This window comes from Saccopteryx bilineata, chromosome 4, assembly GCF_036850765.1.
Source record: "Saccopteryx bilineata isolate mSacBil1 chromosome 4, mSacBil1_pri_phased_curated, whole genome shotgun sequence".
NCBI lineage: Eukaryota > Metazoa > Chordata > Mammalia > Chiroptera > Emballonuridae > Saccopteryx > Saccopteryx bilineata.
Genome location: NC_089493.1, coordinates 159,892,066 through 159,916,746, shown reverse-complemented (window position 1 = coordinate 159,916,746; position 24,681 = coordinate 159,892,066). Strand labels below are relative to the sequence as shown.

General features: G+C 44.3%; 1 protein-coding gene across 3 annotated transcripts in view; it reads right to left on the bottom strand.

Moving 5' to 3' along the window:
- Positions 1 to 24,681, bottom strand: part of PCBD2 (pterin-4 alpha-carbinolamine dehydratase 2) — a 95,687-nt gene that overhangs the window by 59,900 nt on the left and 11,106 nt on the right. Inside the window, exon 2 of one of the 3 annotated variants that reach the window (XM_066272506.1) lies at positions 19,499 to 19,630. The exons of 1 other annotated variant lie outside the window; for it this stretch is intronic. In XM_066272506.1, coding sequence (XP_066128603.1) covers positions 19,499 to 19,630 — 132 coding nt within the window. Of the gene's footprint in view, positions 1 to 5,187; positions 5,229 to 19,498; positions 19,631 to 24,681 lie in introns of those variants that run through there. One more of the 3 variants, XM_066272508.1, reaches the window with a different exon arrangement.

Genomic DNA, 24,681 nt, shown 5'->3' with positions numbered 1-24,681 from the left:
CTGCTGTGCAGACGGGAACACCACTGACAGCGGCTGTGCTGACGCAGCAGGCCAGCTTTCCACGGCAGAACAGATGCAGACCAGAAAAGAGTAAGACCGGCCCTGGCCAGTTGGCTCGGCGGTAGAGCATCGGCCTGGTGTGCGGGGGACCCGGGTTCGATTCCCGGCCAGGGCACACAGGAGAAGCGCCCATCTGCTTCTCTCCACCCCCCCCCCCTTCCTCTCTGTCTCTCTCTTCCCCTCCCGCAGCCAAGGCTCCACTGGAGCAAAGATGGCCCGGGAGCTGGGGATGGCTCCTTGGCCTCTGCCCCAGGCGCTAGAGTGGCTCTGGTCGCTGCACAGCGACGCCCCAGAGGGGCAGAGCATCGCCCCCTGGTGGGCAGAGCGTCGCCCCTGGTGGGTGTGCCGGGTGGATCCCAGTAGGGCGCATGCGGGAGTCTGTCTGACTGTGTCTCTCCCCGTTTCCAGCTTCAGAAAAATACAAAAAAAAAAAAAAGAAAAGAGTAAGATCAAGACACTTTTAAGTTATTGTTTAAGGTCCCCTTTAAATTACTGTAATTACTGAGCCAGCAGTCCACTGTTATTAATTCATATTCAATCTATTTAAGTGGTACCAGCAATGCAGGCTAAACATAAATGCCTGAGTAATTTCTTAACTTTTGAGTGTTATTTTCTTGTCAGTTAAATTTAAAGCAACCCATTTGTGACCACATTATACCAAGTTAATCTCATCTAAAGTGCTTCACACACCCTAACAGCTACAGTAAGGTTTTACACTAATGAAGGCAATTTACATTAATGAAATTTATGTCAATGCATTTCATGACAAATTTTTTATTTTATAATGATTATAGTACTTCTATGATAACATCTGTTGATATTCACAGTTTAAACCTGGCAAAGATTTAAACCCACATTTTCCATGCATCACATACATTATCTGTGAAAAGCAATAAAAAAAAAGCAATGAATGCATTAATCATAGCAATATCATCTGCAAAGCATAAATCTGAAATACCTTGCACGTCAGCTCAAACTGCTTTTTATTTTTTACACACCTGATTTTACACCATCTGTACAAGGGCAAGACAAAGACCATGGAGGAAATTATATTTCTTGGCTGTTTGACTTTTACAAAATACTCAGACTAAGTTCTGTAAACAGAAGATTTACTATCCGACTAAGAAAAAATGATGCAGTTAAAAGTCTATTTTTATTAAAAGATGGTGTAATGACCCTGCATTTTCACACGGCTGTGTGGTGTTGTATTTGCACTTTTGACACCTGTTTTACATTTCCCCTGGTCTATCTATTGAATGTGTTTTTACAAATACACATCAGGTCTAAACTTGTTTTTTGTTTTTTGTGTTTTTTTTTCCTGAAGCTGGAAACGGGGAGAGACAGTCAGACAGACTCCCGCATGTGCCGGACCGGGATCCACCCGGCACACCCACCAGGGGGCAACGCTCTGCCCACCAGGGGGCGATGCTCTGCCCCTCCAGGGCATCGCTGTGCCGCGACCAGAGCCACTCTAGCGCCTGGGGCAGAGGCCAAGGAGCCATCCCCAGCACCCGGGCCATCTTTGCTCCAATGGAGCCTCGGCTGCGGGAGGAGAAGAGAGAGACAGAGAGGAAGGAGGGGGTGGGGGTGGAGAAGCAAATAGGTGCTTCTCCTATGTGCCCTGGCCGGGAATCGAACCCGGGTCCCCCGCACGCCAGGCCGATGCTCTACCGCTGAGCCAACCGGCCAGGGCTAGGTCTAAACTTGTTTTAAAACCTAAACAGCAGAGGCAAGACTCCAAATGATAGCATCCTGGACCCTAGTTTCTCTACCCAGGTGAACACCCGCCCTGATGTCCCTGCTACCACCTGACAAGGTCAGGGGCCAGGGCTCCCTAGGACTCTAGAATAACTCCAAAGTGAACCCCAACCTGAATACACATCCAGATATTTTTCACAGCTTCTCAAATTTAGGTAACATGACAACTCTCCATAACATGATAACCAAGGACACTTTCTTGGGTTTGTAGGTGACTATAGTTACGGTGGGCGTGCAATGCAAGTCACTGTGTGTGTGTGTGTGATAACAATATAAGTTTTCATTTTTCCTAGCTCCCAGACACACAGACATCAGCCTACACCTTAAAAGCAAAATGAAACTCGGACCTATACAATGCCTAAGCCATGGGACCATCCCCTCTGGGAGTGTTTCCCTACCCTCACCAGGCAGAGTGAGTTTCTGCTTTCAAGAGTGCTCAAATGTGACATTTATCTTATTGCACTACTGATTCATAACCTTGGAGTGCATCAAGCTTTGGTGCACAACAATGGACAAGAAAACCTGAACTAATTGTTCCCAGTAAGAGCTGTTGAGACTTCTACCACATCCTGGTGAGGACTGAAGTTCTCATTAACAGTTGTCTTTCTTCTGATATATTTTTTTTTTCAGAGAGAGAGAGGGATAGACAGGGACAGACAGACAGGAACGGAGAGATGAGAAGCATCAATCATTAGTTTTTTATTGCGCATTGCAATACCTTAGTTGTTCATTGATTGCTTCCTCATATGTGCCTTGACCGCGGGCCTTCAGCAGACCAAGTAACCCCTTGCTGGAGCCAGCAACTTTGGGTTCAAGCTGGTGGGCTTTTTGCTCAAACCAGATGAGCCCGTGCTCAATCTGGCGAGCTCAAGGTCTTGAACCTGGGTCCTCTGTATCCCAATCCAATGCTCTATCCACTGTACCACTGCCTGGTCAGGCTTTCTTCTGATATTATCAAGCCCTTGACTTCACTAAGTGTTTCAAAATGTTAACCATAAGCCTATTATGAAATTCCTCAATAAAACACTTTTACAAAGTAGCTGGCAACAGTAACTTTCAACTGCTCTACAGCAGAAGCTCTGGGCCCAGGGAGAAAAACATTTTACATACCTCAAACCCACATATGGTGCTACTGCTGCTAGGTGCATAGACCACGCCGCTACCACCACCACCACCACCACCATCACCACCACCATCATCTCCACCACCAACAACATCATCACCACCACCTCTACCACCACCACCACCACCACCACCATCACCATCACCATCACCATCACCATCACCACCATCATCAGCACCACCACCACCACCACTACCACTACCATCACCACCACCACCACCATCACCACCACCTCCACCACCACCACCACCTCCACCACCATCACCATCACCACCACCACCTCCTCCACCACCACCATCACCATCACCACCACCACCACCTCCATCACCACCACCTCCACCACCACCACCACCACCACCACCTCCACCACCACCATCACCATCACCACCCCCACCACCTCCACCATCACCTCCACCACCACCATCACCATCACCACCACCACCACCACCTCCACCACCACCTCCACCACCACCATCACCATCACCACCACCACCACCACCTCCATCACCACCTCCACCACCACCATCACCATCACCACCACCACCACCACCTCCACCACCACCTCCACCACCACCATCACCATCACCACCACCACCACCACCTCCATCACCACCACCTCCATCACCACCACCTCCATCACCACCACCACCATCACCACCACCACCGTGACCTTGCCATTTAGAAGGCCCCTTCCCTCTCTGACTCTAAAACTTTTTTAACCAAATCATCAAAAACCAAAATGTGATAAACAAGATATGGAATAAATAAAGCCTGGATCTTGCTCTGCAACACACACTGCACTTTGACATACTATCAAATGAACCATGTGAAAGTGCCACTTTGTAGGTACAAACTGGCTGAGTATCTTAGTTCTTATAATTCGACCTAACAAAACCAAATGCCCTGCAGGCAGGCCCGCCTGATTCAGCACTGATGCAGCACAGAGCTCATCCAGAAAGGCAGGGAGTCATCTCCTCCTCACAAAGCGCAGCCCCTCTCTCCTGAGTCAGCGTTCTCATCACCAACTGGAAACTCCTCATATCCTCCACCCAGAAGTCTTCATTCACCCAAAGGTACCAAACCAGACCGGCTGTCCTGCCTCCATTGTTCACCTATTCCTGACACTAAGCTCATTCCCATGGTGAACAATGGTGGGCCCAGTATCCAGGAGAGAGAAATGCGGACAGCCTTCCAAGAAAGACTGTGTTGCTGGCTGACCAGTCTGGACTCCTGCCCTAGAGGGCTCCACCTGCTGGCATCTGGGGTAGCTGTTTCCTGGGTCCCAAAGGCTGCCCTCCGTACCTACTTAGATAGCTTTAAATTTCCTCTGATTTGGTAAGCTTCCCACTGGTTCCTAGACATGACAACGCATAATGTTTCTCTTTGTGGGACACTCACATTTCTGACATTTTCTTCTTTCAATGCAGACATGCTGTATTTGCCAAATACCTAAGAATAAGTTTATATGTCACTGAGAAACCTCTCCCTCCTTTTGTCCACATGAAAAGAAAAAAAATAAAACTCCCTTACAAATGCCAACCCCACCCTGAGTCCAAGCACTCCAAGTACAGAAACTTCCTGCCTCCAGTCCTGGCACTACCATGCTCCGACCGCTCTCAGAGTCTCCCCATCATCATCACACCACCCACTCACCCAAACACTGCAGGTGCCCTGCCACCAAGGAGAGCCAATGGGCAAACAGCCACTGAAACCCAGGGCCACTTCATCCACCTATACTATTGGAATCCCTGGAGAATTTGCACCTTTATGTTCTCTAAGTATATGCACCCATATGAGCTATCATGTGAACTTTTTAGAATTAATTATAACCTGGAATAAAACCTCAAAGAGAAAAAGAGTTCAAATGTATAATATAGCCGGCCATTTCTTTTTATAGTAAAACCTAAAATAACCTAAAGCTTTGAGAAATAGATCTTTCATCCAGGGTCACAGAAAATGTTTCTAAAATGGATGGTTCATTTTCTATAGTAATAAAAGAAATGAATTCTAAAGCAAACTTATGACACTATTTTACACACATTACGCAAGCAAACCATTTAAAAATTGTAACACCCAACACAGTGTAATCTCACTCCTGAAAATCTATTGTAGGTAAAATGAAAAGACTACATAAAGAACTGGAAAATGGCCTGACAAGGAAGTAGTGCAGTGAATAGAGTATCGGCCCAGGACTCAGAGGGTCCAGGTTCAAGATCCCAAGGTCTCCAGCTTGAGCGCAGACTCACCAGCCTGAGCATGAGGTCACTGGCTTGAGCATGGAATCATAGACATAATCCCACGATAACTGGCTTGAGCCCGAGGTCACTGGCTTGAACAAGGGGTCACTGGCTCTGCTGTAGCCCCTGGTCAAGGCACATATGAGAAAACAATCAATGAACAACTAAGGTGCCGCAATGAATAATTGATGGCTTTTCATTTCTCTCCCTTCCTATCTGTCTGTCCCTCTCTGTGTCTCTCTTGCTAAAAAAACCAAACAAATAAAAAACCTAAAAAATGTTTGTAATTTATGGAACAAAATAAACAGAACATACTTTTTTTACCCATATGTTTAGCAAAGATTTAAAAATATATATGCTAACAACAACCAGTGTAGGCTGAACTCTCCTAAGGGACAGGGGACCAGTTCTGACATTGGCTACCCACAGTTTATAGAGTTGAGAGCAGAAAGGGTGCTGCCGCTGCTAGGAGCACATGGACAGTGGCCTCCTGTCACTCCTGCCATGGCAAGGCTGCAGCGAGGGAGAGGTGGTCTTCCCAAGGTGTGCACGTGCACATGAAAATGCCTGCTCCCAATAAAAACCTACAGGCCCACAGAGCCCTGATGGGCATCCTCACATACCCATCTTGCACTCATGCAGGACTACATCTTGATAAATTTCTAGATTAGGACAATGGGTATGTGCATTTTAAAAGTTGACAGACTTTTCCCAATTGCCCTCCGAAAAGATATGAACCACACTCCCACCTCTTCACTATCAATCTCCACATCATGGCTGTACTTCCGCCCTCACCAGTTTAGACACCATAGTCCAATTTTTTCATCTCTCTTGCCCCTGTATTCCTCCACTGTACCCATTTGGCAAAAGTCTAGTCTCTTGTTAAGCCCAACTCGGCACCTACTGCAAGCCTGTGCCCAAACAGGGAACATGGCTGGACAAAACCCACAAAATCTTCACTTAAGGTGTTTGACTATAAACCTCTAGCGACACTAAGAACTACCCAGCAACTGACCACACTTCCCTAGTTAGCTCCCTGTCCTTGTCCCCCATCTCCAAGATGACTAGCTCACTCCTTTTCCTGTCTTCCCAGATCTCCAACACTCTGCCCTCCCACCCCTCCTTGTTCTCAACGGATGACTTCCTAAAAAAAATAGGAAATCTCAGAAGAGAATTATCTCTTCTTCCTTGGACAAATACAGCAACCCACTTCATCTACACACATGCACTCAGCCTTCTTTCTTATTCCAATGCACACACCATCCCTGTGCCTTCACTCACCCCCTTCATCCTGTCTTCTCCTGCTCACCAAGGACTGTGCTCTCACACTTGTGCCCTCCAACAACTCCCAAACTGATACCTCTAGCCTGCACGCCAATCTCATTATCTAACTGCTGACCTGATAGCCACTTGGGTGACTAAAAGTCTCTCAAACGTGACACAGACAAAACAGGTTTCTTAGTTCCCTACCATGCCCTCCGTGCCATCTTCCCTAGCTCAGTAAATAACACCATGGCACCACCCTTCACCCCTTAGCTTGAACTAAAACCTTGGGACCACCCTTGATCCTCACCTTCCAATCTAACAGAAAGTCTTGACTGTTCTGTCTTCCAAACACAGAAGGAATCCTACATTTCTCTCCACTCCACTGCTACCTCCATACTTCCCATCTTCTCTTGCTGAGCCTACTGCAATGGTACCTACGCAATCCGGCTGCTTCCACTCCTGCCCTCCGCCTGTCTATTCTCAGCAGAACAGTCAGAATGATCTTTCTTTTCTAATTGTACTGGAGTGACACTGGTTAAGAAAATTATGCAGGTTTCAAGTGCACAGTTCTACAACGCATCTGAACACCGCATTTGGTTTTCACTGTGCCCGCCAAGTCTAGCCTCTGTCCAACACTGTTTCAGCCAGAGTGATCTTTTCAGAACATAAACCAAATCTATGCTCTTTGCTAGAAATCTCCCAATAGCTTTCCTTCACAGAATCCAGTACAAACTCCTCACCACGCTGACCAGGCTTCAGTGCTCTCACCCCTCTCTCTCTCAGCCTCACCTCCTTTCTGTCCCCTCGGGAACACTGGCCCTCTGGCTCTCCCACAGTCACGCCAAGATCATGCCTGCTTGGGGAATGCTGTCCTTCCTGCACTTGCTGGAATGTTCTTTCTTTGGGTCATCACATGCTGAGCTCCTCCACATTATTCAGGCCGCAGATGTCCCTCCCCAGAGGGCCTCTCCAGACCACTCCAGCTTAAATAGTGCGTTCACCCATCCACCACTCTCTGGTCCAAAGGCCTGTGCTATTTCTCTTCGTGCCACTACCGCGACCCGAATCATGTTGTCTATTCGCCTGTTCACTGTACACCTTCCTCACTATAAAGGGAGCCACAGACATGAGCTCACAGTACCTAGCAGAGAAAACGCTTTATAAGTAGTGCTCACAAAAATTAGGGAATATTTTATTGCTTCATATTCATTTTGAAATATCCCCTAATTCTGCTCACTAAAATTAGGGGTTTATCAGTTCATATTTATTTTGAAATATCCCCTAGTTTTTGTGAGCAGTATATTTGTTGAGTTCATGAATATTACTTTCACAATAAAAATTAAACTAATTTTTAAAAATTTAATTGCACATACAATCACCACATTGTAAATAACTAGACCTATGGAGAGAGACTACAAGAGAATAGTAAAAAAGATGAAAGTAGCTACAGTGAAAAAAAATTGGGTTTTTTTACACCAACCTATTTTAATTTTTTTTAATAAATAAATTTTTATTTTAATGGGGTGACATCAATAAATCAGGGTACATATATTCAAAGAAAACATTTCCAGGTTATCTTGTCATTCAGTTCTGCTGCATACCCATCACCAAAAGAGAGATCATCCTCCGTCACCCTCTATCCAGTTTTTTTTGTACCCCTCCCCCTCCCCTTCCCCCTCTCCCTCCTTCCCTCCCCCCACCCCCCGTAACCACCACACTCCTGTCCATGTCTCTTAGTATCACTTTTATGTCCCACCAATGTATGGAATCCTGTAGTTCTTGTTTTTTTCTGATTCACTTATTTCACTCCACATAATGTTATCAAGATTCCACCATTCTGCTGTAAGTGATCCGATGTCATCATTTCTTCTAGCTGAATAGTATACCATAGAGTATATGTGCCCCATCTTCTTTATCCAGTCTTCTATTTTTTTTTTATTTACTTTTTTTTTTACAGTGATTAAAAGCCTTTAAGCAAACTCTTGGCCAATACAGCAAGAATCCATAAAAGAGTAGTGTCCTTAACATGTTCACCAAGTCCAAGCTGGCCCCAACACCATGCCAAATCCCTGAAAAATGCAACCCAACCACAGTTCAGTCTGTTAGGAGCTGCCACAGGGAGCAGGAGTCCAGGAAAAGTCCACACAGGAAAAGTCCGCATGGCACTGGAATTGTTGTCACCATTCTATACTTTGCAGCTCATGTCCAAGTCCCAATGACAGCTGCTTCTAGCTGGTAATGATTCAGGTAGACTGGAAAAGCCATTTGCAGCATGCGTGGATATGGAGCTTCTGTTCTCCTCTGCCTGGAGAGTTGAGACCAGGTTGCTTTTCCCTGGTCTCAACTAATTTTTAAGACTGTGGCATGGTAAAGAGAACCTTGGGATACACTAAGCTGGGTGGCAAAGGTAAATTCGTAATACAAGTTGGCAAAAGGGGGAAGGAGAGCTCTACATTAGGAGTAGGTCCCAGCCTGAAATATGAGTGGGACATTGAGGTAGGAGGGATAAAGGAAACACTATATATTAAGCAAAGCAGCAGAAAATAGGACTATCAACACCCACAACAGAGATCTTTGAGGGAAGAATAAAAAACCTGACTATTCAGGCAAAACATAGTTAAGTGGCCCTTGTGCAAATGAGATCAGTTTACCTGCTTCTTGGAAGAAATACCCTAGGCTCGTCCACAGTGTCATAGATGGGGCCGACAGCCCTGGGCACCTTCAGCCTTCAGTGGCAAACCCCAGCTTTCTGGGCAAGGTTAGATCATAGGTGGCTGGAGCAGGGCTGGAAGAGACTGAACCCTCCCTTAGAGGAGCGAGGGGGAAGCCTACTTTCCAGTGTCCCTGTTTCCTCACAGCAGAGGCATGTAAGCCTGGTAGGCTTTAGATCAATGACCTTCCTTTCCACTATTGAAGCAGGACCCAGATGGCATCCTATGAGACCCCTTTGGGGCGTTGGATCCTTTAAGGGTGTATCCTAAAAGCTGGTAGTTCCCCTGATCTCTATTGGGTTTTTTCTGCCTCTAGGTATCTTAAAAGCCATTCTCAGAAGATCTCGCTGAGGGGTTTGAGGATCCCCATCCGCCTATATAAATCTTTTCCATATATCTGGAGCTATTTGGAAAAAGACAAAACAGTGTTATTAGCTGGATCTAATAAAGAAGGTAGTAGTTTGCAGGCAAAAAAGATTTGGTGTCTCCTGTTCATCAGCCTTCAAAAGAAATGTAAATTTATATTTTTTTAAGTAAAAAGCATGATATGGTAGACCCGTAGGAGTCATTGGCCTGGTGTACAGGATTCCCGAGTTCGATTCCTGGCCAGAGCACACAGGAGAAGCGCCCATCGACCTCTCCACCCCTCCCACTCTCCCTCCCCTCCCTCCTCTCCGTCTCTCACTTCCCCTCCCGCAGCCAGGCTCCACCGGAGCAAAGCCACCCCGGGCACTAAGGATGGCCCCATGGCCTCTGCCCCAGTCGCTAGAATGGCTCTGGTTGTAACAGAGCTACACCCCAGATGGGCATAGCATCCCCCCCTGGTAGGCATGCCAGGTGGATCCCGGTCAGGCGCATGCGGGAGTCTGCCTGAATGCCTCCCCATTTCCATCCTCAGAAAAAGACAAAAAATAAATAAATAAAAGAAAAAATACAACAACAAAAAAAAAAAAAGAGGAAAAAAGGGGGGAAAAAAAAAGGGCATTCCCTTGTGTTAAAGCTCCAGAGAGCATGGAGTGAGCTTGAGTATGTCCTATGAAACATGGAGCTCTATGTTGATATATAAGTCTTTGAAGAAGGAGGAACTGCTGAAATAGTTCATCAGCATTTGTCCCTAAGACAGCAGTCTTTGGAGTGGAAACACCATAAGTAAATATTTGCTGTCTGTCTATAGATTAAAGGGGGAATATGGCAAATGCTGCAAAGCCATGCTCTTTGTGACCCTCCCCTCCCCCAACCCCCTCACTCTCCTCCCCCCACCCTGTACCCCCAACACTGTTGTCCATGTCTCTGAGTCTCATCTTTATGTCCCACCTATGTATGGAATCATATAGTTCTTAGTTTTTTCTGATTTACTTCTTTCGCTCAGTATAATGTTATCAAGGCCCATCCATGATGATCCTATGTCATCATTTCTTTTTTTTTTTTTTTTTTTTTCTGAAGCTGGAAACAGGGAGAGACAGTCAGACTCTCGCATGCGCCCGACCGGGATCCACCCGGCACACCCACCAGAGGCGACACTCTGCCCACCAGGGGGCGATGCTCTGCCCATCCTGGGCGTCGCCATGCGACCAGAGCCACTCTAGCGCCTGAGGCAGAGGCCACAGAGCCATCCCCAGCGCCCGGGCCATCTTTGCTCCAATGGAGCCTTGGCTGCGGGAGGGGAAGAGAGAGACAGAGAGGAAAGTGCAGCGGAGGGGTGGAGAAGCAAATGGGCGCTTCTCCTGTGTGCCCTGGCCGGGAATCGAACCCGGGTCCTCCGCACGCTAGGCCGACGCTCTACCGCTGAGCCAACCAGCCAGGGCATATGTCATCATTTCTTATGGCTGAGTAGTATTCCATAGTATATATATACCAAAGCTTTTTAATCCACTCGTCCTCTGATGGACACTTGGACTGTTTCCAGATCTTTGCTATTGTGAACAATGCTGCCATAAACATGGGGGTGCATTTCTTCTTTTCAAACAGTGCTATGGTGTTCTTGGGGTATATTCCTAACAGTGGGATAGCTGGGTCAAAAGGCAATTAGATTTTGAATTTCTTGAGGAATCTCCATACTGTTTTCCACAGTGGCTGCACCAGTCTGCATTCCCACCAGCAGTGCAGGAGGGTTCCCTTTTCTCCACATCCTCGCCAGCACTTATTCTGTGTTGTTTTATTGATGAGCGCCATTCTGACTGGTGTGAGGTGATATCTCATTGTGGTTTTAATTTGCATTTCTCTAATGATTAGTGATGTTGATCATTTTTTCATATGCCTATTGGCCATCTGTGTGTCCTCTTTGGAGAAGTGTCTATTCATTTCTTTTGCCCATTTTTGGATTGGATTGTTTGTCTTCCTGGTATTAAGTTTTACAAGTTCTTTATAAATTTTGGTTATTAACCCCTTATCAGTCGCAATGTCAAATATATTCTCCCATTGTGTAGTTTGTCTTTTTATTCTGTTCTTATTGTCTTTAGCTGTGCAGAAGCTTTTTAGTTTGATAAAGTCCCATTTGTTTATCCTGTCTTTTATTTCACTTGCCTGTGGAGACAAATCAGCAAATATATTGCTGCGAGAGATGTCAGAGAGCTTACTGCCTATGTTTTCTTCTAAGATGCTTATGGTTTCACGGCTTACATTTAAGTATTTTATCCATTTTGAGTTTATTTTTGTGAGTGGTGTAAGTTGGTGGTCTAGTTTCATTTTTTTGCAGGTAGCTGTCCAATTTTCCCAACACCATTTGTTGAAGAGGCTGTCTTTACTCCATTGTATTTCCTTACCTCCTTTGTCAAATATCAGTTGTCCATAGAGCTGTGGGTTTATTTCTGGGTTCTCTGTTCTGTTCCATTGATCCCTGTGCCTGTTCTTATGCCAGTACCATGCTGTTTTGAGTACAATGGCCTTATAATATAACTTGATATCCGAAAGTGTGATACCTCCCGCTTTATTCTTCCTTTTCAAGATTGCTGAGGCTATTCATATTCTCTTTTGGTTCCATATAAAGTTTTGGAATATGTGTTCTAAATCATCATTATTTTAATCTGTATTGCATTGAATTTATAAATTGCTTTGGGTAATATAGAAATTTTAATGATGTTTATTCTCCCTAACCATGAGCGCGGTATATGCCTCCACTTATTTGTATCTTCCCTGATTTCTTTTATCAATGTTTTATAATTTTCTGAGTACAAGTCTTTAATCTCCTTGGTTAGATTTATTCCTAGGTACTTTATTTTTTTGGTTGCAATGGTAAAGGGGATTGATTCCTTGATTTCTCTTTCTGACAGTTCATTATTAGTGTATAAAAATGCCTCTGATTTCTGAGTATTGATTTTATATCCTGCCACCTTGCCGAATTTATTTATCAGGTCTAGTAGTTTTTTGACTGAGACTTTAAGGTTTTCTATATACTATATCATATCATCTGCAAATAATGATAGTTTTACTTCTTCTTTTCCAATTTGGATGCCTTTTATTTTTTTTTCTTGTCTGATTGCTGTGGCTAGGACTTCCAGAACTATGTTGAATAAAAGTGGTGAAAGGGGGCACCCCTGCCTTGTTCCTGATCTTAAGGGGATTGCTTTTAATTTTTGCCCATTGAGTATGATGTTGGCTGTGGGTTTGTCATAGATGGCCTTTATCATGTTGAGGTATGTTCCCTGTATTCCCACTTTGCTGAGAGTTTTGATCATGAATGGGTGCTGGACTTTATCAAATGCTTTTTCTGCATCTATTGAAATTATCATGTGGTTTTTCTCCTTCCTTTTGTTTATGTGATGAATCACATAGATTCAATTGCGAATATTGTACCAGCCTTGCCTCCCAAGAATAAATCCCACTTGAACATGGTGTATGATTTTTTTCATATATTGCTGGATCCGGTTTGCTAATATTTTGTTCAGAATTTTTGCATCTAAGTTTATCAGGGATATTGGCCTATAATTTTCTTTTTTTGTGTTGTCTTTGCCTAGTTTTGGAATCAGAATTATGCTCGCCTCATAAAAAAAGTTTGGAAGTCTTTCTTCCTCTTGAATCTTTTGAAATAGCTTGAGAAAGAAAGGAGTTCTTCTTTGAATATTTGGTAGAATTCACTTGTGAAGCCATCAGGCCCAGGACTTTTCTTTTTGGGGATTTTTTTGATCGCTGTTTTAATCTCATTTGTTGTAATTGGTCTGTTTAGGTTTTCTGATTCTTCCAGATTGATTTTTGGAAGATTATATGATTCAAGGAATTTGTCCACTTCATCTAGGTTGTCTAGTTTTTTGGCGAACAGTTCTTCATAGTATTTTCTTACAATATTTTGTATTTCTGTTGTGTCAGTTGTTATTTCTCCACTCTCGTTTCTAATTTTATTTATTTGAGTCCTCTCTCTTTTTTTCTTGGTGAGTCTCGTTAAAGGTTCATTGATCTTGCTTACCTTTTCAAAGAACCAGCTCCTGGTTTCATTGATCCTCTGTATTGTTTCTTTAGCCTCTGTGTCATTTATTTCTGCTCTGATCTTTATTATTTCCTTCCTTCTATTAGCTCTGGGCTTTACTTGCTGTTCTTTTTCTAGTTCTTTTAGATGCAGGGTTAAGTTGTTTATTTGAGCTTTTTCTAGCTTCTTGAGGTATGCCTGTAATGCTATAAACTTCCCTCTCAGGACTGCTTTTGCTGTGTCCCATAAATTTTGAGTTGATGTATGCTCATTATCGTTTGTTTCTAGGAATTTTTTAATTTCTTCTTTGATCTCAATGTTAACCCATTCATTATTTAATAACGTGCTATTTAGTTTCCAAGTGTTTAAATGTTTTTCAATTTTTTCTATTGTGGTTGATTTCTAGTTTAATGCCATTGTGGTCAGAGAAAGTGCTTGATATGATTTCAATCTTCTTAAATTTGTTGAGACCACTTTTGTGCCCTAATATGTGGTCTATTCTAGAGAATGTACCATGAGCACTTGAAAAGAATGTATATTCTGCTGTTTTAGGGTGAAAGGTTCTGAAGATACCTATTAAATCGAGTTGATCTAATATGTCCTTTAAGTCTGCTGTTTCTTTGTTGATTTTCTTTCTTGAGGATCTATCTAATGATGTTAATAGGGTACTGAAATCCCCTACTATTATAGTATTGCTGTTGATCTCGCCCTTTAACTCCATCAAAGTCTGCTTTATATATTTAGGTGCTCCTATATTAGGTGTGTAGATATTTATAATGGTTATATCTTCCTTTTGGATTGCTCCCTTTATCATTATGTAGTGACCTTCTTTATCTGTAACTATGGTCTTTGTTTTAAAGTCCATTTTGTCTGATATAAATATTGCTACCCCAGCTTTTTTTTCATTTCCATTTGCGTGAAATTTTTTTTTTCCATCCTTTTATCTTCAGTCTGTGTGCATCTTTTGATTTAAGGTGTGTCTCTTGTAGACAGCATATGTATGGGTCCTGTTTTCTTATCCACGCAGCTACCCTATGTCTCTTGACCGGATCATTTAATCCATTAACATTTAAGGTTATTACTGATATGTAATTGTTTATTGCCATTTTTTTCTTTAAAAATGTATTCCTCTTTTGCTATATTCTTTTCTTCCTTTGATCTGTTTACAACAGGTCCCTTAGCATTTCTTGCAGCATTGGTTTGGTTGCAGTGAATTCCTTGAGTTTCTTTTTTTGTCTGTAAAGCTTTTTATTTTTCCTTCAATTTTAAATGATAGCCTTGCTGGATAAAGTAGTCTTGGTTGTAGGTTCTTGTTCTGCATTACTTTGAATATTTCTTGCCATTCCCTTCTGGCCTCAAGTGTTTCTGTTGAGAAGTCAGAAGTCATCCTTATGGGGGCTCCTTTGTAGGTGATAGTCTTTTTTTCTCTAGCAGCTTTTAATATTTTCTCTTTATCATTTAGCTTTGGTATTTTAATTATGATGTGTCTTGGTGTTGGTTTCTTTGGGTTTCTCCTTAATGGAATTCTCTGTGCTTCCTGAACATGTGAAATGTTTTCCTGCCTTAATTGGGGGAAGTTTTCCGCTATAATATGTTTGAATAAAGTCTCTATCCCTTGTTCTTTCTCTTCTTCTTCAGGAACCCGTATGATGCAGATGTTATTTTTCTTCATATTGTCACAGAGCTTAGAGTTTCCTCAGACTTTTTGAGTCTCTTTTCTTTTTTCTGCTCTGCTTCCGTGCCTTTATTTATTGTGTCCTCTAACTCACTGATTCGATTTTCTGCTTCATCCATCCTGCTTTTAATTCCTTCCATTGTATTCTTTATTTCAGATATTGTATTTGTCATTTCTGACTGATTCTTTTTTATTATTTCAATGTCCTTTTTTATATTTGTTATCTCTTTATTTATGTTTTCGTAATGGCCATCTATGGTTGTTCTGATATCTTTGAGCATCCTAACAATCATTATTTTAAACTCTGCATCTGGTAATTTGGTTTTATCTGATTCATTTAGGTCCTTTTCTGGGGATTTCTCTTGGTTTATTTGTGTTGTATTTCTCTGCCTCCGCATTTTCTCTTCACAGGAGTGGCTGTGATTACGTGCTCAGGTGCACCTTGGCCTTGGCGGCCTTGGCCTTTGCCCTGCCCCTGTGTGTGACGTTATGCTCGGTCCTGAGGGCACTGGCTAGCACCTTTGCTCAGCTGCGGGTCTCCACCTGTTTCCGGGCTTTCGCCCTGCCCTTGCAGGAGGAGCCCACTCGAGGACCGGCTGCTAGCCTTGGCTCTACCACCGGGCAGGACTGCGTTCCCAAGCTCAGCTCAGTAGCGGAACTCCGCCTCTACTGGGCTTTTGGCTCCATCCCCGCGGGAGGAGCCGGCTACCAAGTCAGACCGGAAGCCTGGGTTGCATGGGCGGGGCAAAGCTGTGCTCCTCTGCCCTTTTTCAGGGGCTGGTCTCCTCCCTTTCCTGGGTTCCCGCCCTTTTCCCCCCGCAGGCTGGATTACAGGCTGCCGGCAGCTGAGCTTTACCGCTTTTGCACGCCCCCTTCTCCCCAGCCCGGCAAGATTGAGCTCACACCTGAGCCCAGTGGTGGCCAGCTGGCTTCCGCCCCTGCCAGCAGAACCCCACTTTTGTCTCCCGCTGCCGCCCACCCTCTGGCGTGCCCTCAGCCTCGTGGGTGGGGGCGTTGTAGCTCGGACCCTAAGACTCACTACTGTAGACCCAAAAGCTCCCTCCTTCTTTGCGACTCTGCTCTGAATGCCGCGGGGGAGCTTGTTTGGCTGCTCTCCTGCTTCCCTTTGCTGGTATTGCTGTTTCCAGGGGAAATATTCATTTCAGCTTTGGGGGGTGACTTGTCCCAGGGGTTAGGGTGGCTATCTCCCAAAATGTTTCTCCCTGTGCCTCCCAGATTACACTCTCTTCCTGTTACTCTGGTCCTCTCCTCTCTCCCCCCATCCCCAGGAGCCCTGGGTGGGTGGTTATGAGAGAGATGTTCTGCGCGGTCCCTTTAAGAAGGATCCTGGGTCTGAGAAATCAGACTCTTTCTCAAAAACAGTATCCTGAGTTGTTTCCAGCTAAATACTGTCCTTATGCCTCTTCTGGGCTCTGGGGCTACAGGCTGGGGCTTTGTTCCTGGGGCTTAGGACCCTTCCCCCTCTGCTAAACTCACTTCCCGCCACACGAGTCTCTCCCTGCTGCCGTTCACTCCAGGGAGCTGGGCAGCCCTCTCCGCGTTTCCCCGTTTCCACTTTTCCTACCAGTCTCTGTGTGGCTTCTTCAGTGTTCCTTGGTTGAAGAGTCCTCTTAGTTTAGTCCAAAGTTGGTTTTTCCAGATGATAGTTCATAAAATTAGTTTGTAATCCACTTTGGTTCTGGGAGGTAGTAGTTGGTACGTCCGCCTACTCCTGCGCCATCTTGTCTCTCCGCAACCTATTTTAATTTTTTATGTTACTGTTTTATAATAAAACAGCAACAACAGATTTTCTATCCTAAGTGAAAGCTAAGTGAGGACTTGTGAGCATCCAAGGGCCACCACCCTAAACATCCCTGAGAGAAGGAGAAGAGCACCCCGATGCCTGGAGCTGGCCCAGGACTGTCAGCCAGGCCCTGGCACTGGCAGGAGCTGGCCTGGCCAGCGCACCCGGCCTTGGTGTTGTACATGAAGTTCAACATCAGACAACGGCCCTCTGTGGGTGCGCATCCACCTCTCCCAGAGGCCCCAGGACCAGAAGAGCCCTCAGAGAATGCTGCAGCAGCCCTGGAGATGGGCCCTGGACCACACGTCAGCACCAGCCTTGACCTCTACCCGATAAAATCCTGTGCCATGGTTGAGGAGCCTATGTTGCCTCTAGGAAATTACATCAAAAATAAGACCTCTGCCATGATATCTAAATACAGACAAACCATAAATAAAATACCCAACCCCCCCCCACACACACACACCTCCCAGCTAATGAGTGACTATTGCTTTTTACAATTTTTAGTTTAGTCTCTTCTCCCTATAGGTAAAATTTATTAAAATACTTTTATATATATATATATATATATATATATATATCTGAAACATGACTAAGATAATATTGCATACCAACTATACATAAATAAAAGAAATTTACAAAAGGAGTTCTTCAATTAAAAAAATACTAAATTATAGAATTATACAGTTATTGACAACATCCACTCCAGAGCAAAACCCTAATTCCTTAACAACTCACCCAAATCACTAACACAAGCCCAAATCCTGTAAGAAGTCTCACCCCACCTCCCTGAGATGTGCCTGGGTCCCTCTGCACTGTGGTCTCCCTCCCTTAAGCAAGCAGTGGACCCCACTCATTCAGCTAATGGTGTTTCTGATGGTCTCTGGCTGATGGGCACAGGCAGCTGTGAGGACATCAGCTGCCATCATAGGAGCCTGGCTCGAGAAACGACCCTCAGATATGGACTCAGTGCTGGTTCTCCGAATACATTCCCTGACATCAGCTGATTTTCTTGTCATCTGCCTGTTTCTCCTAAAAGCTGGATGAAGGGAGAAAAAATGATTCCTTAATTAGATGTCCTGGTGAATAATGCTACAATTAATCGAGGCTGCCCAGGACAGCTTCCCTTCCCTCCCATCTCTGAAAGTCACCCTGGCACAAGGTTAGAGTGGGGCTGGACAACTGACTCACGGTTAGAGCCTGAGGCAACATGACTCAAGTACTTTAAGCCACATGTTCAAGCCCAATAAATTAGCCCAGGCTTAAAGGAGTCAGGCTGTACACATGTAAGAATTTTAATAAGCTTGGAAAATGCTACCTAGAGCTTATGCACAAGCTTACTGTACCGAAGGGATTCCCCGCCACCAGCCACAGAGTGCTAAGCCCCTGACAAGAGCTTTTGAGCACATAGGCAGCAGTGACAGGGAGTCAGCGTGGTCCGGTTTCCTCAGGAGTTGGAGACTCACAGTGGAAGGCTGGCAACCAGATGGATAGAAAGCAGAAGAGGGCACGCAGCTCAGTGGAGCCAACGGCATTTACTAGGAAAACATGCGGAGCTTTCTTTGGTGGAAATCTGGTCCTCACACACCCTTCCAGAAATGAGCAAATGCTGTAATTAATGTCTGCATTTATCAAATGCCTGTTTGTACACAGAACTGTGTTGGATACAACAGAGAGTTATTTAAGCAAAGATGGTCTCTGCCTTCTAGATGCTGACACATAATGTAAATAAAAACAATAAATCTGTCCTGAGGATTACCAAACTAACTGAACAAACATGAAATAGTCAAAAGCACTGAGCTTATACAAATGCAACGGAGTAAGAACTGCAAGGTTAGTCATGGGAGATGACTCTCTAAACAGGGTGGCGCCTCATTCACAGTTCCCTTGTGAAGGCTGAGTCTCCACCTGGAGGTCAGCTTTTAAGAAAAACTTCAAGGGCTGTCTATTGGGCTTGGGGGAAACGAGCCAATCAGAGAAGAGGGTGCAGCTTGGGAGTTGATTTATACAGAAATACAACTAGAGGAAGAAAGAAAACTTGACAATCATCCAAGAAAATTAGGGAAAATCAGTCAAGCTGGTGTGTGGTTTCTCAACTGTTGTTACTCATGCCCCCTTCGGATGAATAGAAAAAACTCACACTCTCTCACCACATTATTTAAAATCTGAAAGGACACCAAATCAAAGCAATAGTGGTTTCAGAATTTTATTTTCCAAATGACACAAACCACCCTCTTCCCCGAGAGCTAAGTAAGGATGGCCCACTCGGTTGGGTGGCATCAGATGTCAGCAGGATGAAGCAACTATCCTTGAATTCTTAAAGAAAAGGATTTGGATCCTGGGCCCACATGAGACCATACAACCAATAGTATTAGAAAGACCATACAACCAATAGTATTAGAAAGAGTTACAGTCTAAGGTGACAAAATCAGACCATGGGACTAGCAAGAATATATCATAATTACCTGATTAAAATTTTTGAAGGAGAATTCTTTGTAGATGGCATCTCTCTCTCTTAATTCTGACCATCCTGCTGTTTTAAGGTCAAGTATAACTTGGTTCCTCTCCTCTGCTGTCAACAAGTGAGCATCCGCTGACTATGAAAAGAACACATTAGTATTGAAACTTAAAATTTTAGTTAAACTCAAATAAAAATATAACTCTTTTCCTTATTAGATATGTAAAAAAAAAAAGTCTTAAGGGCAACAATTTCTAACCATCTTTGGTTCCTTTGTCCTCAAAATGCAAAGTTCTCAAAATATAAACAAAAACAAGGCTAGCTATGTATGAAGTAAGCTGCCTCACAGTATGGTGTTTCATTACCCCTTACTTCTGTTTCAAACTTCACAATTCAGTTTCTCTGATTTATTACAGATATAAGTGAGATTGACCATTACCACTGGCCATCTTACCAATGACCACTGATAATGGCCAGCATCTAGGACTTAGGAAACTCAGGTAACACACCCATCCAAGGACACCGTGCAAGTCCCCAGAATCAGAACTCAGGGCTCTAAACTCCTGGTCCAGCGCTCTTTGGATGGTCCCACACCACTTTAGCAGCCTTTCACTGTCCTATTTTAATAAGTGTACCCTCAAAATCACCTGGACTCGCCTACCAGGCAGTGACACAGTGGATAGAGCATCAAACTGGGATGCGGAAGACCCAGGTTTGAGACCCAGAGGTCACCAGCTTGAGCGCGAGCTCATCTGGTTTGAGCAAAGCTCACCAGCTTGAACCCAAGGTCACTGGCTCGAGCAAGGGGTTACTCGGTCTGCTGAAGGCCCTCAGTCAAGGCACATATGAGAAAGCAATCAATGAATAACTAAGGTGTTGCAACGAAAAACTAATGATTGATGCTTCTCATCTCTCTCCGTTCCTGTCTGTCTGTTTCTATCTATCCCTCTCTCTGACTCTCTCTCTGTCCCTATTTTAAAAAAAAAATCACCTGGACTCATGTTGTAAAATCTTTCCTGCAAAAAGTCAAAAACCCACACACTGCCTGACCAGGTGGTGGCATAGTGGATAGAGCGTCGGACTGGGACGTGGAGGACCCAGGTTAGAAACCCTGGGGTTAAGGATGCTAATTCTGTTTCTCAGGCCACAACCTGCAAAAGGGGCTCCAAGCAAATTGGTGATTTGGCTCCTCTGATTTTGCCAATTGGATTAAAAAAAATAGGTCAGGAACGCCCTGAAATGGAACTAACAATACATGAGCATAAATTTAAAGAACTTTTAGATAGTGGAGCTGATGTATCTGTTATTGCTAAGCTACATTGACCTCCTTCCTGGCCCACTCATGCAGCAGCCACAGAATTATAAGGTATAGGGCAGAGTAAATCCCCTCAAAAAAAGTTCTAGTTTTCTACATTGGTAAGATTAAGAAGGTCATTCTGGATTTTTTAAGCCTATGTGCTCCCTGGATGGCCAGTTAAATTTGTGAGGTAGAGATGTTTTGAAAAATATGGGAGCGTTGCTTGTCAGTCCTAATGGTTTAGTCAGTACTCAGATGCTTGATTGGGGATTTTTGCCCACCAACGGACTAGGGAAAGAACAGCAAGGAATTCTCACCCCCATAGAAATGGCACCCAATACCAGGTGTGGATTAGGATATCAAAATTTAGCATAGGGGCCTTGGTAGCTCCTGCTACCTCAATAATGCATTGTGCAGACCCAATTACTTGGAAATCAGATAATCCTGTATGGGTAGACCAATGGCCCCTTTCTCAGGAGAAACTTAGGGCAGCTGCTCAATTGGTACAAGAGCAGCTACAGCTTGAGCACATTGAACCATCTAATAGCCCGTGGAATACACTGCCATATTTTGATCTTGTTGCCTCCTGGATTATCAAGGGGCATAGGCGACCCTTACAGCTTATAGGTTTTGAGCCTCAAAATTATTGTTGTTCCTTTTTTCAAAGGATCAACAACAATGGCTCTGGGAAACTTCCACTAAATGGCAAATCGCTCTTGCAAATCAATGTACAACTTTATAGTGAAACTGTCAACTTAAAATCAGCTCAAAGTCTAGAATTATATGCCATGATCATGGCTTTTCAGTATTTGCCATATTCCCCCTTTAATCTATATACAGACAGCAAATATTTACTTGTGGTGTTTCCACTCTAAAGACTGCTGTCTTAGGGACAAATGCTGATGAACTATTTCAGCAGTTCCTCCTTCTTCAAAGACTTGTATGTCAACATAGAGCTCCATGTTTTATAGGACATACTCGAGCTCACTCCATGCTCCCTGGAGCTTTAGCACAAGGGAATGCCCTATTTTTTTTTTCTGAAGTTGGAAACAGGGAGGCAGTCAGACAGACTCCCCACATGCGCCCGACCGGGATCCACCCGGCACGCCTACCGGGGGGGGGATGCTCTGCCCATCTGGGGTGTTGCTCTGTTGCAACCAGAGCCATTCTAGCACCCGAGGTAGAGGCCGCAGAGCCATCCTCAGCGCCTGGGCAAAGTTTGCTCCAATGGAGCCTTGGCTGCAGGAGGGGAGGAGAGAGACAGAGGGGAGGGAGAGGGGGAGGGGTGGAGAAGCAGATGGGTGCTTCTCCTGTGTGCCCTGGCTGGGAATCGAACCTGGGACTCCTGCATGCCAGGCCAATGCTCTACCACTGAGCTAACCGGCCAGGGCCTAGGAATGCCCTTGTTGATCAAGCTACCCCCCAAAAAATTATTTGGAGCAACCATGACAGATCGAGCAATTCAGTCTCATACTATTCATCACCAGAACACTGCAGCCCCGTGTAAACAGTTTCAACTTTCTCAGGAAGCAGCACGGCAGAATGGGAAATCCTGTCCAAGGGGTTCTATACTACAATCTGCCCCTTCATTTGGACTTAACCCTGAAGGACCCATACCAGGACAACTTTGGCAAATGGATGTTACCCATATACTTTCATTTGGCAAACAGTCCTATGTCCACATTACAGTGGATACATATTCTGGATTTATAGTAACCTCTGTCAGAACAGGAGAGGCTGCTAAGCATGTTATAGCTCATTGTCTGTATGCATTGTTCTATTATTGGATTTCCTAAACTGGTTAAACTGACAATGCTCCTGCATATGGAGCAAAAGCATTTACTGTATTTTGTCATTCTTACAATCTTTAAAGTCAAGGTATTATTAAAGTGTACCCAGCAAATATTTTAAGGTCAATTTTAAAAAAATTTAAAAGGGGGGAGTCATATCCTGGAACTCCTACGGGTCTACCATATCATGCTTTTTACTTTAAAAAAATTTTAATTGTTTTTGAATGCTGATGAACAGGAGACGCCAAATCTTTTTCTCCTGCAAACTACTACCTTCTTTATTTGATCCAGCTAATAACACTGTTTTGTCTTTTTCCAAATAGCTCCAGATATATGGAAAAGATTTATATAGGCGGATGGGGATACTCAAGCCCCTCAGTGAGATCTTCTGAGCATGGCCTTTAAGATACCTAGAGGCAGAAAAAGCCCAATAGAGATCGGGAACTACCAGATTTTAGGATATGCTCTTAAAGGCTCCAACGCCCCAAAGGGGTCTCATAGGATGCCATCTGGGTCCTGCTTCAATAGTGGAAAGGAAGGTCATTGAGCTAAAGCCTGCCAGGCTTACATGCCTCTGTTGTGAGGAAACAGGGACACTGGAAGGTAGGCTTCTCCCTCACTCCTCTAAGGGAGGGTTCAGTCTCTTCCAGCCCTGCTCCAGCTACCTATGACCTAACCTTGCCCAGAATGCTGGGGTTTGCCACTGAAGGCTGAAGGTGCCCAGGGCTGTCGGCCCCATCTATGACACTGTGGACGAGCCTAGGGTATTTCTTCCAAGAAGAGGTAAACTGATCTCATTTGCACAAGGGCCACTTAACTATGTCTTGCCTGAATAGTCAGGTTTTTTATTCTTCCCTCAAAGATCTCTGTTGTGGGTGTTGACAGTCCTATTTTCTGCTGCTTTGTTTAATATATAGTGTTTCCTTTATTCCTCCTACCTCAATGCCCCACTCATATTTCAGGCTGGGACCTACTCCTAATTTAGAGCTCTCTTTCCACCTTTTGCCAACTTCTATTATGAATCTACCTTTGCCACCCAGCTTAGTATATCCCAAGGTTCTCTTTACCAAGCCACAGTCTTAAAAATTAGTTGAGACCAGGGAAAAGCAACCTGGTCTCATCTCTCCAGGCAGAGGAGAACAGAAGCTCCATCTCCACACATGCTACAGATGGCTTTTCCAGTCTACCTGAATCATTACCAGCTAGAAGCAGCGGTCATTGGGACTTGGACATGAGCTGCAAAGTATAGAATTGTGACAACAATTCCATTGCCATGCGGACTTTTCCTGGATGTGGACTTTCCTGGACTCCTGCTCCTGTGACAGCTCATAACACACTGAACTGGGGTTGGGTTGCATTTTTCAGGGATTTGGCATGGTATTGGGGCCAACTTGGACTTGGTGAACATGTTAAGGACACTACTCTTTTATGGATTCTTGCTGTATTGGCCAAGAGTTTGCTTAAAGGCTTTAATCACTGTAAAAAAAAAAATAGATGATTGGATAAAGAAGATGTGGCACATATCCACCATGGTATACTATTCAGCTAGAAGAAATGATGACATCGGATCACTTACAACAAAATGGTGGGATCTTGATAACATTATATGGAGTGAAATAAGTAAATCAGAAAAAAACAAGAACTGCAGGATTCCATACATTGGTGGGACATAAAAACGAGACTAAGAGACATGGACAAGAATGTGGTGGTTACAGGGGGCGGGGGGAGGGAAGGAGGGAGAGGGGGAGGGGGGTAGGGGCACAAAGAAAACTAGTTAGAAGGTGATGGCGGACAATCTGACTTTGGGTGATGGGTATGCAACATAATTGAATGGCAAGATAACCTGGACATGTTTTCTTTGAATATATGTACCCTGATTTATTGATATCACCCCATTAAAATAAAAATTTATTTATTAAAAAAAAAAGAAACAAAACCCTAGGGTTGCCAGCTTGAGTGCAGCGTCTCTGGCTCGAGCATGGGATCATAGACATGACCCCATGGTCGCTGGCTTAAAGCTCAAGGTTGCTAGCTTGAGGCCAACATCGCTGGCTTGAGCAAGGGATCACTTGCTCTGCTGTAGCCCCCTGGTCAAGGTACATA